Below are 15,279 nucleotides of genomic sequence, written 5' to 3' on the forward strand. Positions count from 1 at the left end.
ACTCAAAGTCCTGCAAAATTTCAGCAGCAAAATAAACGGTTTTAATTTATGAGGACACTGGATGAAGGAATATCCACAGCACTGGTTAATCAAATAACTGCATGAGCAGAGCTCATTTTGAGCCATGTGAGAAATTCATTCAGTGATCAGTAATGTATAATCAGCCTGCATCACTACGCTCATTTCATTACAGATTTCATTTTCAAAAAGCATACACAAATTATGCCCCTTTATTGTTGATTTGTTCACTGAACAAATTCTGTGACCAATTATTTGACATTATGAATACTTTGAAATGCTTCATGCATGGCTACTATGATCTCATTCACATTAAGGTCTGAGTATGGCTACTACAAATGTTCAGCAAAGCACTAGATGGAGCTACTGAGCTAAAAAAAAAAAGGCAGTGAACTCACCCCAAATGCCCATGAACATGGCAAAGAACACAGTCCCTTCATTATCAAAGAGATGGGATTGCTATGAAAAAAAGATATCAGAAATTAGTAACTGTATATGATTAATAAATGGTTATTTACGTTGGTTATTTAAACAGTGCATTCTTCTCACCCAGGAGGACAGACATGTTGAATTGAGTTTCCAGTAGCTGCACTTTTTGTCACAGAGCGGACACATGACAATCATCCCTCCTATTTTTGGGTCACAGATCTCCTTACTGAAAACACAAAGGGAAAAAGTAACAGGGGAGAAATGTTGCAGAAGGGAATATCAACAGATCTTCACTATCCATGCTGGAAAAAAACAGTACTAAGACACCATGGAGAATTTGGAACAAATTAACAACGGTTAAGCATGATCCAAAACAATCATTAGTAAGAGCTATGGGGGGTGGGTAAGAGGCCTCCAGAGTTCATGTCTTTACTTTCAAATTACATCATGAGACAATGATCGCTGCTTTTGATAAGCAAGGACGGTTAACACTTTGCCTTTTATTGACCTCCTCAGTAGTTTTAAAGATATACTGTGGGGGTTGGTCATGTACTATTTCTGTTATTGTAAAACTATATTTCTTCTATATTTAATAACTACCTTTCTTAATAACTAATAACTAACTTTCTTGTATATTTCTTGTATATTACTTCTACAAAATTTCTTGAACATTCAATATGGGACATTCTACCAGAAATGTACATCATCTGTCCCTGAAATACATAAATACAATGAATGAAAAGTATTTCATGCCAAAAATTTCTAAAATGGACTGATGGTTGATTTCTGTAAATCTCGAAGTTGTTGTTAAAACAAATGTACAAACCCTGTCATTGTCCTTGTCCTCAGCCCAATTGAACCTACAGCTTTGATAGTTTTGTCATGCTGAAAACTGTTATTTAGGAAAAAACTTAGCAAGTTCACGTTGTTATCATTGACATCAATTGATTAAAAACATCAAATTATAAATAAATTCTACAAACAAAATGCTAAAAATGTACAGTTGTCCCCATGTTTCTGTCAGTCCTGTCATATTTGCATCAAATTTAACATACAATGCGTGTGATGCACGTTTATGTCTGACTCGGAAATGACATCATTTGACGGAGGAGAAGCTGACAGTGATCAAGGACCGTCCTATCATTGAATTATAAGATTTTATGCTTGTTTTTGTAGGATTTTGAGGATGACAAGCTTAAGTCAGGCCCTGTAACGTTTTTTTATAAGTGAAAATGATGTACGTTTCTGGTAGAATGTCCCATATATTGTTTTAAACTACTAAAAGTGTAGTAAAATAACATTCAAATGCACTTTAGAGGAACTGTACAATTCAATAGTTGTAGAAGCAGATATCAAGGTCCCATAATGTAGTTCAAAAGTGTTCAAAACACGAAATGTGGCCTTCAAATAAATCAAATATCACCCCCAAATTCTTGACTGACCACAAGGATTTACTGTAACATAACATCCAGCAAGGCTTAGTCAGTATTGTAGGTATTTGCATGAAGTATTATTAGAAATCCAATATTAAAGGGTCACGAAACACCAAAAAAAAAAAAAAAAAAAATTTTTTTTGAGAGGTTGACAATCATATACGTGCCCCACGCTGCTAAAAAAAAAAAAACCCACATAGATACACACACACACACACAGGAATTCCAGCATGTACACTGGATGTCTGTACCAGCCAGTACAATGTGATGTCTTTGAGCTTTCAAGAGAAAGACTTCCAAGTTTTTCGAGATCACCAATTAGCGCGCTCTATTGTGTATGAGGTGCAACTTCATTAATATGCATGATAGCTTCGAAGATTTTACCCATTACAGTTCAGACGGCAGAGATACGCCACGTTGTGTTGCCAACCAGAATTAAAGCAAGTGGAAGAAGAATTGTTTGGAGCCATGTGCCATCAGTGTTTGCATTTATAAATGTGCTGCATGTGACAGAAATATGTTTGTAAGGAAAATTTTACCCGAGAGCTTTTCACGTCTGGAAATGGTGCAATCCGATTTGCCACTACTCTGTTTTTTATGTTTATTCAGAAGGCAGTGTTAGTTCATGTCGTCAGCAGTACTCTTTCAGTTTAAGACATACCTTATTCAAAATGATTTAGTTACTAAGTTTACAGTAATATCACTACAATATTAAAGGCTGAAAGATCCGCTGTAAATGCTGCTCTCAGAATGCAAACATGTAAACACCTTAATCAAAAAATTACTGTCATGTAGGATTTTCGCCACATTTTGTGACCGGATGGTCTACACACACACGGCTTTCTGACACTACCAACCAAGTGCATCCAAGTTACCGAGAAATGCACATTTTTTTTTCTCTCCCATTCGCTGTGCGGTATCAAACATTCCATTAAAACTGCAGTCCTCACATCTAATATCTTGTTTGTCACGGGGGACATGAATGAAACATCCCTGAATGAAATTGAAAGTGCCAAACTGCAGTTAAAGTTGACAAATTAATTATTTAGCTAATAAATCGATTACTGATGTCCATGTAAACAGTATCACTCTTTCTCCCCTGTGTATTTGTGTTATTTTGCCTCTGTGAAAATCAGCGCATGCTCGAACTGAAACCTCTCCCGACACTCCCAAATAAACAGAGCTGGACTCATCCACTTTCCAGACTTTTTTCAAACTAGAGGTGTGAAAACACCCTGCTGAGACAGGGGGGTTTCATGGCCCTTTAATATCCAATATTAACATCCAATATTATTAATATCATCTATGTAATCTATTAATTTTGCTAATACAAATAAAAAGTGTAAAAGCAAAAGGGTGAAAACCAACTCATGTTTTTTTAAATGATATGGACTAGCAGTAGGACATGTATTGTAAAAAGCAAGGGACCCAGAACTGAACCTTGCAGTACCCACAGTTTGCCATTAACTGCTATGATGCCTTTTCATTTTCTGAGACAATTTGCTAACATTCTGATAGGTATGACTTGTACCAAACTAAATATATAGTGTGTTCGAGTATGCATTAAAAAAGAGCTTAAGTTACAAATGGAATTGGGCAATTAAATATGCATGCACCCAAACAGTATAATGGGACTCAGGTGGCTCAGGTAAAGATGCGTGTTCATTTGACACACATAACTTCCCAGTGCCACTAACCTTGTGATGTTGTCTTCGTAACTGAGCACACCATAAACAAAACAGATGACACCCATGACTGCAGCATAAAACAGCATCTCTGTGTAAAAGCCCAGCCAGGCAAAGTAGATACCGATCTTCTCACCGTAGTACTTCCTATGATGATATGCAAACAGGAAAAGAAACATCACGGTTCTGCACCAGAAAAGTGAACTTAATGGCTTTGCCTCTAGTAAAATGCAGTCTTGCAGTGAACAATGTAATAATGCATCTGCTTCTGGCTTTTCAGGTGTTCATGAAGGCATTCAGACCATCTGAAGTGTCCTTACTTGATCAGATTGAGTGGCTGCTCTTTGTAGAAGCAGAGGAATCGAGCCCAATAGCGATACAGATGATACCTCTCACTCTCACACTGCATGTCCTGAGCCTTCTTCCAATACCGACACTGAAAAACAAAACAGCACTCAGATGAAGACCAAAGATATTCTTAATAGATACAGATACAGCTTAGCAGTGTTAGATGACCGTTTAATATGTGCAAGTAGTGTGCTACTTTATTTTAAAAGGGCTTTTATTGCAGTTTTTATTTAGGTTTTTACAAGCATAAGTCAAAATATATGATTTTTTATAAAAATATATGTTTCACATTACCTCAAAAAGTTTCAAACTATTTGTTCAGAAATGTATTATCTTTCTAAACCCCTCCTGTTTGCAAACTGTTCTTTTGTTTCAGAAGCCAAAGTAAATGAGCACTGTTAGGCAATGAAGAGAATTGGCTGGCATGTCTCTACGTAATTTAGTTACAGAACTGAAACTGCTATTGCTGACAAGCAATAACTCATTTCAGCATTTCAAAATTGATTGCTTGCTTTCGAAGGCAAAACCTCAATGTCATGTGCACTATGATCTTTAAAGTACAAATGAAATCAAAACTAACTATATGATTTTGTCAGCTCACATTGCTAGCTCTGTGGTGAACAATTCATCTGTGCATGTCATTAAAAAATGTTTGCCCTTTAAAAAAATGTTTCAGTTAAATTGTCAGATTACTCATGTCTTGGGCGTGGCTAACACGTCCCTCTAACTCTGTTTTGACAACATCAATGGTGAGGAAGAGGTGTCGTCTGTTAAGTTGTAACAACCTAAAACCCCTCGTAGTAGGAAAAACAAGCCTGCCCACGGTTTTCTTACTTATTTCATTTCTCTAGGAACTGCGTCACAATACGTAAAAAAATGGTCACAGCTTCCAGTTTATGTGGATTTTAAAACTTTGCAGACATTTTGCATTCACAAAGAGCTACATTACATGTAGCATAAAAGGTATATAAATAAATAAATAAATAAATAAATCACTAGTCAATCTCAATCCATAACATTAGTATGACTTTTTTGGTTTTGAAAAAAAAAGCAATGCATGCAATCAAATAAGCAACAAATTAATATTGTGAAATAGAATTAGTTTAAGGTAAGACACTGCAAGTAAAAGAAAACATTTTTTAAATCCCCACGCTTTAAAGGTGTCAGTTAACCTGGATATACCTGGGCATAGTAGAATAATAAAAGATCAGTATATGGAAACGAGCATACTGTGAGCCTCAGACACCACTGATTCCTCGTTTTCATGTAATTATCACAACAATGAAAATTTTCCTCCCTTAGTTATTTTTAAGCATATCTTTGACTTACTATGTATGTGGGACTTTTATTTTGAAAACACGTGCACCAAATTGTTTACTGTGCATTACTAGGCAACGACAGCACGAGGCATGTTCAAAAATCGCTTCAGAAAGCAAAATTTACAGTTTACACATTTACTTATCTTCACTCTGAAGAGGCATAAGGTATGTTTAGTTACATCTTTTGCTAATTTATTGTGAAATTTTATGCGTGTGTTTCAACAAACACTGCTGAATCGTGTCAAATCACTCAGCTCAACTGTCATCTGTTCATTCAGAGATTGATATTAATTCATGGCTGTGTTTTCTTTGACTATAGCTTCAAAATACAATGCCATACATCTCTATCCCTCTCCCTTTATCCACAACAGATCTGGTGAGCAAAATAGGTTAACGTTACTCTGATTGGGTTTATATTTGTCTGTGTTCAGCTCACATGATGCTGTTTGTGTGTCTGTAAGAGCGCACGTCAGAGCGGAGCTCATTAATATTCACAACACGAGCCATATATGGTCAATCATGGACCTTCTGATTCTACAGGTATTTTATGGAATAATAAATGAGCTTATAAAACCGCTTTTGGGGATTTTTTTTTAACTTACCGAAGCCATAAATCTACTATGTAGATATCAGAGAACAATTAAACTTACTAAACCTATGCAGTATATGGTACCTTTAAGATTGTGCTTTTTTTAATTTCTTAGTGCCCCCCCTCCCCCAATCTACTGGCTCACTTTCAAATGTTTCTTTTATTGCACTAAATGAGTTTGGCCTTATTGATTTCAATTGTAATAAAATTATGCACATTTTCTCAAAATGAGTTGCACCCAATTCCTCGGTTTTATTAAATGACAGACTTTTAAAGGTGCAGTATGTAAGTTTAACACCCAGTGTTTGAACTTGGCATTGCACTCCTAGATCAAATTTAAACACAAGTGCAGTTTGCCAGATTGAGGACAGGAGCGAGTGATTTAAACTATGCAACCGCACCCGATAGGGAATGTTTTCCATATTAAAAGGAGTTTTTGTCCTAACCAACACCTGATCTATGAGAAACAGAAGCCGTTTCTAACATGAAAACAATAAAAAACCTGATCGCCTCAGGTACACCGCATATGCTTTATTCAGTGTTAAATGCTAACAATGCGAGTTTGAATGCCATTTTATGACATTTATTGCCATTATACTGAAAAAAGCAACAGATCTTGAAAATAAAAAAAAAACAGTTTGAAATGTAACTTTAGAACTAAACACGAGTGATTGAGCAACTACATTTAATAATGTTCAAGAGGGTTAATATGCATTAATTAGATTATAAACCTTACCATATCGTAAGTGAGTGCATCTTCTGTACCTCTGAATGGCTGCTTATGACTGCGTAATCTCGTCACAAAGTGTGTTGTTAGGACAAAGGGTTACAATGTAACCTGCTCACCTAATGTTTATGTTTACGTATTTATATAATTTGCTAATTAATAACCTAATGTGGAACTCTGAATCTGCGTCTCATTTCAGAGTCTGCTACTGTTCACCGGAGGTCACAATTCGGTCATGAGCGCATGCTTTCAGAGCCTTTCTAAATGAATGAAATACGCACTTTTCCACCAAGGCAACCCACGGTGCTGAATAATTGGCTAAACTGACATTCGGCAGGTTAAAATGACCAGAACAAAGACAGCCTTCCGGCACAGAAAACACTTTTTCAAAGCAGAATATCTGACTTCAGCATTGTTTTTCAGATAAACAAGTATGTTTACTTGGCATGTTTTTTAAATATCTGCCAACATATTATGGTATTTTCATGTTTTAGAGGAGTCAAAAACTTGCATACAGCACCTTTAATAAAAGACACTTCTGCCATAGACAACGTTCAAATCAATAGAACTGTACTGTTCTATTCAAATAACAAAGCACAACAATATAATAAATATCATAAATCTCACACTCACATCATGAAGGGGATAAGCAGAGGTGTATGTGCCGTTATTCAACAGCCGATTAATCCCCGTCTTATCCTTCTCCTTCCTGTCTTCTTTGTAGTATGGGCAGCGAGTCAGGATGTAGTACACAATCCTGTTGCGTGTGGAAGGTGGGAAAAAGGTGTCTTTATCATCAATGAGGAAGAAGTCCACCTTGCTCTTGTCAAAGGGTGCGGTGAAGTAGTCTGGCTCGGGCCTCATGATGTTTTCTGGCAGCCGGAAAGGGTGACTGAGCCACTCCAGTGGAACCTCTCGAGCTTTGGGGATGTCGCTCACTTTAAAGGGCACTTTAATCTTTAGTACATCAGCGTAAGTGGCCAACACCTCCCATGGAGCGTGAATCTTCAGATAATGCGTCTTACGATCATCTGACTCCTGTTAGGGGGAGACATTTATGAGTCAAGTGATATGCGTTTATTAAAATGTATAACAGGATTATTTTATGCATCAAAACTTTATTTAAACTAGGCACATGTCAACTCTGAATGCAAATTTTAAGCTAGAGGTAAGAGAATTAAAGTAAGAATTAGTATACAATAAGCAGTAAAAAACAAAAAAAAAACAAAGGCTGTTTCTCAATCGTTCTTCAGCGTTCTGGTAACATCATCATCAACCCACCAAACTCAGTTCCAAAACTCAAGACCGCAAGAACAGAGGACGCGCGAAAGTTCCCGGATGTGTTCTTGATATTGAGGATGCACCGATGCAGACTTGAGAACAGTGCTCACTCTAGTCCCAGAAGTCATTGCAGTTGAATAAAAGGGGTGGAGAGTACAGAATTTTATACCAGTTTATTATTAAAGTTCAGAGATATAACTTATCTCAGGAGTTTACCTAAATGAAACTGTAAAAGTAAACATTAACATGGAAACCTTAATAAAAAGCATATTAGGGATGTTTATTTTCTGAAATTCCTATATAAAAAAAAAATCTGCTTTATTTGTATTGTGCAACATATATTTGTAAGGTTTTTGTGCATGTTATATGTACTGAAAAGGGGAAAAACAATAAATTGTTGTATGAACACAGTAATGTTTAAATAATTTTCCGTTAAAAATGCGTGAACCATCAGGAAGAATGCAGCATCTCATTTCTCAGAGGACGTGTTCTGTGTTCTTGCGGTCCCCCGAGTTTATTCTTCCAAGTTAACCTGGCATGAACGCAAGTTCTTTGCATTCTTGGAATTGAGAAACAGCCAAAGATCTGGGGTTTGATACAGAAGGTGAGAAAAAAAAAACAAATATTATATATATATATATAATACTATTATAGGAGATCACATTATTACTCCCATATCATGGTAGTGTTGTAAAAAGTTCTCAGTTAATGTTGGTTAACTTATTTACTAATATGAACTAAGAATGAACAATGAACATTTTTAAAATTGTATTTGCTAACATATTATTAAAATCCAAAGTTGTGCTTGTTAACATTAATGCACTGCCAGAAATGACAACAAATGACTTTATCATTAACCAACGTTAAATAAAAAGACAAGATATGAAAAATAAATTCTGTAATATTATTTGTTGTTTGTTCATGGTAGGAAATTCATTATTGGAAACGTATTATATCATTTATTATTGTCATTATAATAAATATAAATTTACTAGTTCGATATAGCAATCTATTAAAATGAAGCTTTAATATTAACATCTTAAGGCCCAATGTGTTTTTTTACATGCATTTTTTATTTCTCTTTGCTATTTGGGCTTATTAGAACATAATTAGAATAAAAATCTAAGTATCATCTTTTGATTACATGTACTTTAGAGAAAAATGATGTCCATATGTGGACTCATGGACCGAATTTACATAAAACACTTTTTCCTGAATTTTTTAATGCAAATTTAACGTAGAATCTTTTTTTTTTAACTTGCTTTGACTATCAGAGAGTAAAAACATTTTTTCAAGGAACATTTGGACAATTTTTTAAATAGGGTTTGGGATATTTCATATGCTGCAAAGCAGTTGCAGGATGACACTGTATGTCTGTACCAAAATATAAAACATTCAAAGTATTTTAAAGAGCAACTTAAGAGCTAAAATGTGCTGTCCACGTACTGTATGTGGACACAAGCCCTAGGAGGTTATTGTATTCTCAAAACAGAAGTTTTATATAAAGCAGGAAAAAACTAAAATGAATTTTATATGAAAATAAAGTAATTTTTTAAAACAAATAATACTTTATGAAAAAAAAAGAATAAATAATAAAAAAAAATTCCTGCTTATTGTTAAACTTTTAATGACTGTAACAAGTGGCAATTCAAATCTCAATGTTAAAACAGCTGTCATAACACTATTTATCAATATGTGGACCTTTCAGGATACTTGGAAGCTATGGAAATTAAAAAATTTTAAAAAATGTAAAACAGAACAGGACCATTGTTGTTGTTTACATCCCCCAAAATGGTCTTTTTTTCTTCTGGAGAAAGTCGAATTTGTTTTATTTCGGCTAAAATAAAGAATAATAGCTTTTTTTTTTTTTTGATCGTCTACAAAACAAAACCATCAATATACAGTAACTTGCCTAATTAACCTAACCTGCCTAGTTCACCTAATTAACCTAGATAAGCCTTTAAATGTCTCTTTAAGCTGTATAGAAGTGTCTTGAAAAATATCTAGTCAAATATTATTTACTGTCATCATGACAAAGATAAAATAAATCAGTTATTAAAACTATTATGTTTAGAAATGTGTTTAAAAAATCTTCTCTGTTGAACAGAAATTGGGGGAAAAAAAATAAAGAGGGGTGCTAATAACTCTGACTTCAACTATGTGCGTGTATACAATATTTTATAAATAAAACAAAATAGCTCAAAACTTCACCGATTTATCTTCAGTCTCCAGCTCGAGACCAGCTTTCTCTAGGTTGGCTTCAAACTCTCTTCTCCTCTCCTGGAGACAAACACAAACACACAATGTTTACAGATGTCTATTTATCATTAGTCATGCCAACAATTCATTCAGATTTCAAGGAACCATGTGATATTTAAGCTTCTGAAAACTGTACACAACCTTTACACTACGTCTTTAGAGAAAACTCATATTTCCCAAAAGCCCTGGTGACCTATGGCTACAACAGCTCATCTTATGGCATAAACAGGTGACTCGAGGGACATGACCTTCATTAAACCGAGACCCTGACCACACATCAACATCTGCATACTGGAGAACACGCAAGATCAAACAGCTCCACCAGCAAACCCTTCAGTTTCCTCAACCACTCAACTGAATGAAGGGTCTGAAGAGAGAAGTGTTTGACCTCTGCTCTCCTTTTATGCAATCGCTGTTCAGCATTTGGTTTATTGTGCAACAGCTTCAATCTGACTCACTGTTTCTCACTGTGCCTTATGACCCAGCAGAAACCACCAAACGCCAACGCTCAGGTCCCCATCAGACTATTTTTGCACACAATGAGCGATATTAAACATCAGTCATTGTTTCATGGCTTAACAAGGCCAAGCGTAGAGCTTTTGGAAGAGAACGGGCACTAATTAGAATTCCTCCATAAACAGCAATTACACATGAAGGAGCAAAAACAGAACAAGTGCATGATGGGATCAAACAATTAATGAGACGAGCAGTAAAATCTGCATGAATTGGCATTTGAATAATGAGTGTGACACAAAGATTAGGGAAAATGAATAAATGCACTGCCTGTATTTCTCTCTATAGGTTTTGAAAAACTTTTAACATTAAAGTTTAAACATTAAACTTAACCTTAAAGTAGACACTTACACTTTATGAATGACACTTTCAATTTTATGAATTGAATTCATAATAATAAAACATGCACAATGTGAGTGAAACTATAAGAAATTAATTTTGTTTATTTCTATATCACATTTTCAGTGTAGTTTATGTCAAAGAAACAACTTAACATGTGAAGAAAATAAAAATCAATAATATTTCAGTCAATGGCTCTAAGCCTACGTAGTAAATTAAAATATAAATAATTCATTAGTTTTCCTTCAGCTTAGTCCCTTATTTTCCACAGTGGAATAAACCACTAACTATTCCAGCATATGTTTTACGCAGCTAATGCCCTTCCAGCTGCAACCTAGTACTGGGAAACACACATACACTCTTACATTCACACGAACTCATACACTACGGCCAATTTAGTTCATCCAATTCACTTATAGCACATGTCTTTGGAGTTTGGACTGTTGGGGAAACCGGAGCACCGGGAGAAATCCCACTCTAACATGGGGAGTACACGCAAACTCCACACAGATATGACAACTGGCCGAGTTGGGACTCGAACCAGCGACCTTTTTTCTGTGAGGTGACAGTGCTAACTATTGAACCACATTGTCACCCAAATATCAATTAATTAAAAGCAATAAGTAGAATAAATGAATATGAATATAAATTTGACAATATAATTGACAATGCAGTGTATTTATTAAATAAATAAATGTATATATTTATACAACAGTTCTGTCTGGTTCTTGAATCTGATTAGCTGATAGCAGTGTAATATTCTGCAAATAACAGCACTCATCCAGCCGCTTCACCCTTAACCCTTGTGTATTACTCCGCCAACATACAGCAACAAGCAGAGGACACTCTACAGTTTGACAAATATTGTTGCTGTTGGACAACAATGTACTTTTTTAGGCGGTAGTTTAGATTCCATCTATGCAGTTTATTTATAAGGATAATGCCTATTTTAAATTATTTCTGAGAGAAAGCGCGTCGGTGGCCATTAGCCTGGCATTGAGCAGAGCAAAGACGGTTGACTTTGTCCATCCACAAGATGGTGACAAGACCACATAATAAGCCCTTAGAGAAAAACCAGCCTGATCACACCAGAAAACGCAAGTATTTTAAGTTTTGTCAGTTTAGTGACCAATTCGTTCAGTTCAGTCATACGAAATTGTGCGATTTTAAAAAGGAGGCGTGGCACCTAACCCCACCCCTAAACCCAACCGTCATTGGAAGATGAGCAAATCATACTAAATTCATAAAAATTTGTCACTAAATCAAAAAGTTACAAATTGCCATGAGATTGTGCTGGAAAACATTATTATTATGTGCAGCATAATTTCTAACTACAACTGATCAAATCATTATCAAAATTAACTTTCTAAGTTGATCTCTCTCTTTTATGTTGCAGTTCTGTATTTATTATACCATATAATTGTAGTGTACTGAGTGTGAGATGAGACTCATTTCAGGAATGTATGCATTTTGTGTTGGCCACTCTTTGTATAACCCTGAATTACTTTTACCGGTTTTTGTTACTGCGGACTAGTTCAGTAAACAGAAAGAAAAAAAGAAATGCCCGAAATGTCTAGCGGTTTTTCTTATCTCAAACACAACAGTAATCTGGTAGTGTTTGTGCTGCTTTGGCTTTTTCAGGGTTAATTATTGTGATCTCCCGATTGCAACAGAGAAATACTGGGGAATCTCTGTAGACTGGTGGTATTTCATGCCGTTCAGCCTTATAATCTTAAAATGTCAGCAAAATCTCCTGTTTTGTCATCACGTCAGATATTACACAAGAGAATCATTCAAATACTAGCTCTAAAGTGGCGTTGGTGAAGTAGCAATGGCTTCTGCTGTTCTGACGTCAGCTGCAGATGTGAAGGAATGGTGGAAGAAAGTAGTTCCTCATACAAAAGGATTTTGAGACTCTCTGTGTTTGATTTTCTTTTTTATATACACGACTATGCCATCAAACTGTTGTATAAACACAATATCACACAAGTAGCAGTGCGATATGGCTGAATATCGGCACTGGTGGGAGGCGTGCATTGGCTTTTAAAACTTAAACCTCATAGATAAGGTGCATTCAAGTCCCTGCATTGCATTTTGATTGAATTTCCTTTAATGAATGAACAAAATATCGTCACCTTAGAATTATAAGGTTCTACCTGACATTTTTGTCAAAATTGAGTTGACATTCTTATTAAATTACAACTTTTTTACATTATGGGAGTTGTTTTACATTAAGACTTTTTTTAAAAACAAATGTTACACACTCACTGTTTGCTATATGGAATGCAAAAACTTTGAAGCTCAATATCTCAAAATCATTCAGAACACAAATAAAACCTTATAATTCTAAGGTGACGATATATTAAATTAAAAGAACGAGTGTCTTTTTTCTGATGCAGGTATTAGACAGATGACTGTATGCTGAGGAGGTATATTTGTGGCATACCGCTTTCTTGTCTCCCTCCTTGTCATCGACGTAGGACAGGACAAAGTCAATGCGCCGTATGCCATCCTTGAAGAACACAGAGTCTCTGTTCTGATCAAACTTGTCTATCTACAGAGGAAACAGAGATTTAAAATCAACAATAGCAACAACACACATCTGTTTAGCAATATGATGCATGTGATTTTTATCAGCTGTGATGGTCTCTTATATTTAACATTTTACAAAACTTATATAGACCCGTTGCATCAGTGTGAAGAGATCAAGTGGAGGTGAAGCTCATAAAACACAAAGCACTGTAGTGCTCAGGATAGAGAGAGCAGGACAAGGAATTTACAGCAGAGTAAAACATCATCCCACTAACACATGCAGAAATAGCATCATGACAGCATGAGAGCTGCAGTGAAAACCACAGGTACAGTACGGTGAGAGTCATTTGAGATGAACACACACACTTAGGGTTTCTGCATCCTATTGCTCTGCTTGAGAGCTGCCTGTGGCTTTTTGACAAAAATCAATGTGGATCGTCAGGTTTCTCATCCTTCCATATCATTAATTTATTCATTCATTTTCCTTTGGCTTAGTCCCTTTGTTAATCAGGGGTCGCCACCGCGGAATGAACCGCCAACTTATCCAGCATATGTTTTACACAACGAAACACCCATACAATTGCGAAACACCCATACACACATACACTACGGTCAATTTAGTTTATTTAATTCACCTTTACCACACGTCTTTGGACTGTGGGGGAAACCAGAGCACCTGGAGGAAACCCATGCGAACACCTTGAAAACATGCAAACTCCACAATTGCCAACTGATCCAGCCAGGACTCGAACCTGTGATCACTGAGGGCTAACCACTGAGTCATTTTCTATTTTAAAGGCAACTAAAGTTAATGAGTTAGTGTCTGCAGTGCTGAGAGCAACTTAAAGCTGCGGTCACAATGGGCTTTGTGTGTGCGAAATTCTGTCGTACAGCACTACGAAAAGGGGCGGGATTAAATAAGATGATTAGACATTAAAAAAAGCGATCGATTGCTCCATGTTTTAAATTCCTGTCCAGAGAGGTCATGTTTTGATCCTCGATTGGTCTCACGCAGTCAAGTGATGCAATTTCGCAGGTCAGAGTTCACCAAGCTTGAACTTTGCACCGCAGCAACATGCGAAACTTGACGCATTACCTTGCGTTTCCGGTCTGACGCATTCGCGTGCGTATGAATGGAAGTCTATGGGAGGAAAAGCCCAGTGTGACCACAGCTTTAGTCAGCAGGATGCTCACAGTAATTTAGTAATTTTGTAATTTAGTATACCCTAACTTTGTCTAAACGTGTAATAGGGCTGCATGATATTAGAAAAATCTGATATTGCAAATTTGTTTATTTTTCTGTCATAAATATTGCAGTATGAATACAGTTTCACAAGATGGTTTGAATAGCTCTATTTGACGTTCTAGAGAGTCTAACAGTATTCAGGTACAGAAATTGAATAATCACAATTTTGCTTTGTCTAGTTTCTAGTCCAAATATCTAAAAACAAATCTTAGATTAAGGAAAAATATTGTTTTGTTTTCCAGCTTCAGAAGAAATGCTAAAATTAATCTGTCAGTGGGATCAGAAAAATAATCTTGTATTCGCTTTAAAATGTAGATATTTGAAATAGAAACATGACAAAAAGTCTAAGAGAGCACATTTTTAAAAATAAATCACATAAATTCTGTATAAACACCGTAATTAAATGCGATTCTGTGGCTCCTGGTCAACTAAAATTCAGATTCAAAATTACATATCCTGCGATGGTACAATTGCAAATGTGCACATTGCAGTATTGATGCTGAAACAATATCTTGTGCAGCCCTAAAGTGTATACATTTCATTCTACGATTAAAGCACACA

At 35.8% G+C, this 15,279-nt stretch overlaps 1 protein-coding gene across 3 annotated transcripts in view; it reads right to left on the reverse strand.

Moving 5' to 3' along the window:
- The window catches only part of ano5b (anoctamin 5b), a 57,733-nt gene that overhangs the window by 17,316 nt on the left and 25,138 nt on the right, over positions 1 to 15,279 (reverse strand). For all 3 annotated transcript variants that reach the window (XM_056461626.1, XM_056461625.1, XM_056461627.1), the window contains 7 exons: positions 13,387 to 13,494; positions 10,041 to 10,109; positions 7,182 to 7,586; positions 3,886 to 4,001; positions 3,578 to 3,712; positions 568 to 673; positions 417 to 477 (listed from right to left, as the gene is read on the reverse strand). In XM_056461626.1, the coding sequence (XP_056317601.1) occupies positions 417 to 477; positions 568 to 673; positions 3,578 to 3,712; positions 3,886 to 4,001; positions 7,182 to 7,586; positions 10,041 to 10,109; positions 13,387 to 13,494 (1,000 nt within the window). The remainder of the gene's footprint in view (positions 1 to 416; positions 478 to 567; positions 674 to 3,577; positions 3,713 to 3,885; positions 4,002 to 7,181; positions 7,587 to 10,040; positions 10,110 to 13,386; positions 13,495 to 15,279) is intronic.

The sequence above is a fragment of the Danio aesculapii genome, chromosome 7 (assembly GCF_903798145.1).
Source record: "Danio aesculapii chromosome 7, fDanAes4.1, whole genome shotgun sequence".
In the NCBI taxonomy this organism is placed as follows: Eukaryota; Metazoa; Chordata; class Actinopteri; order Cypriniformes; family Danionidae; genus Danio; species Danio aesculapii.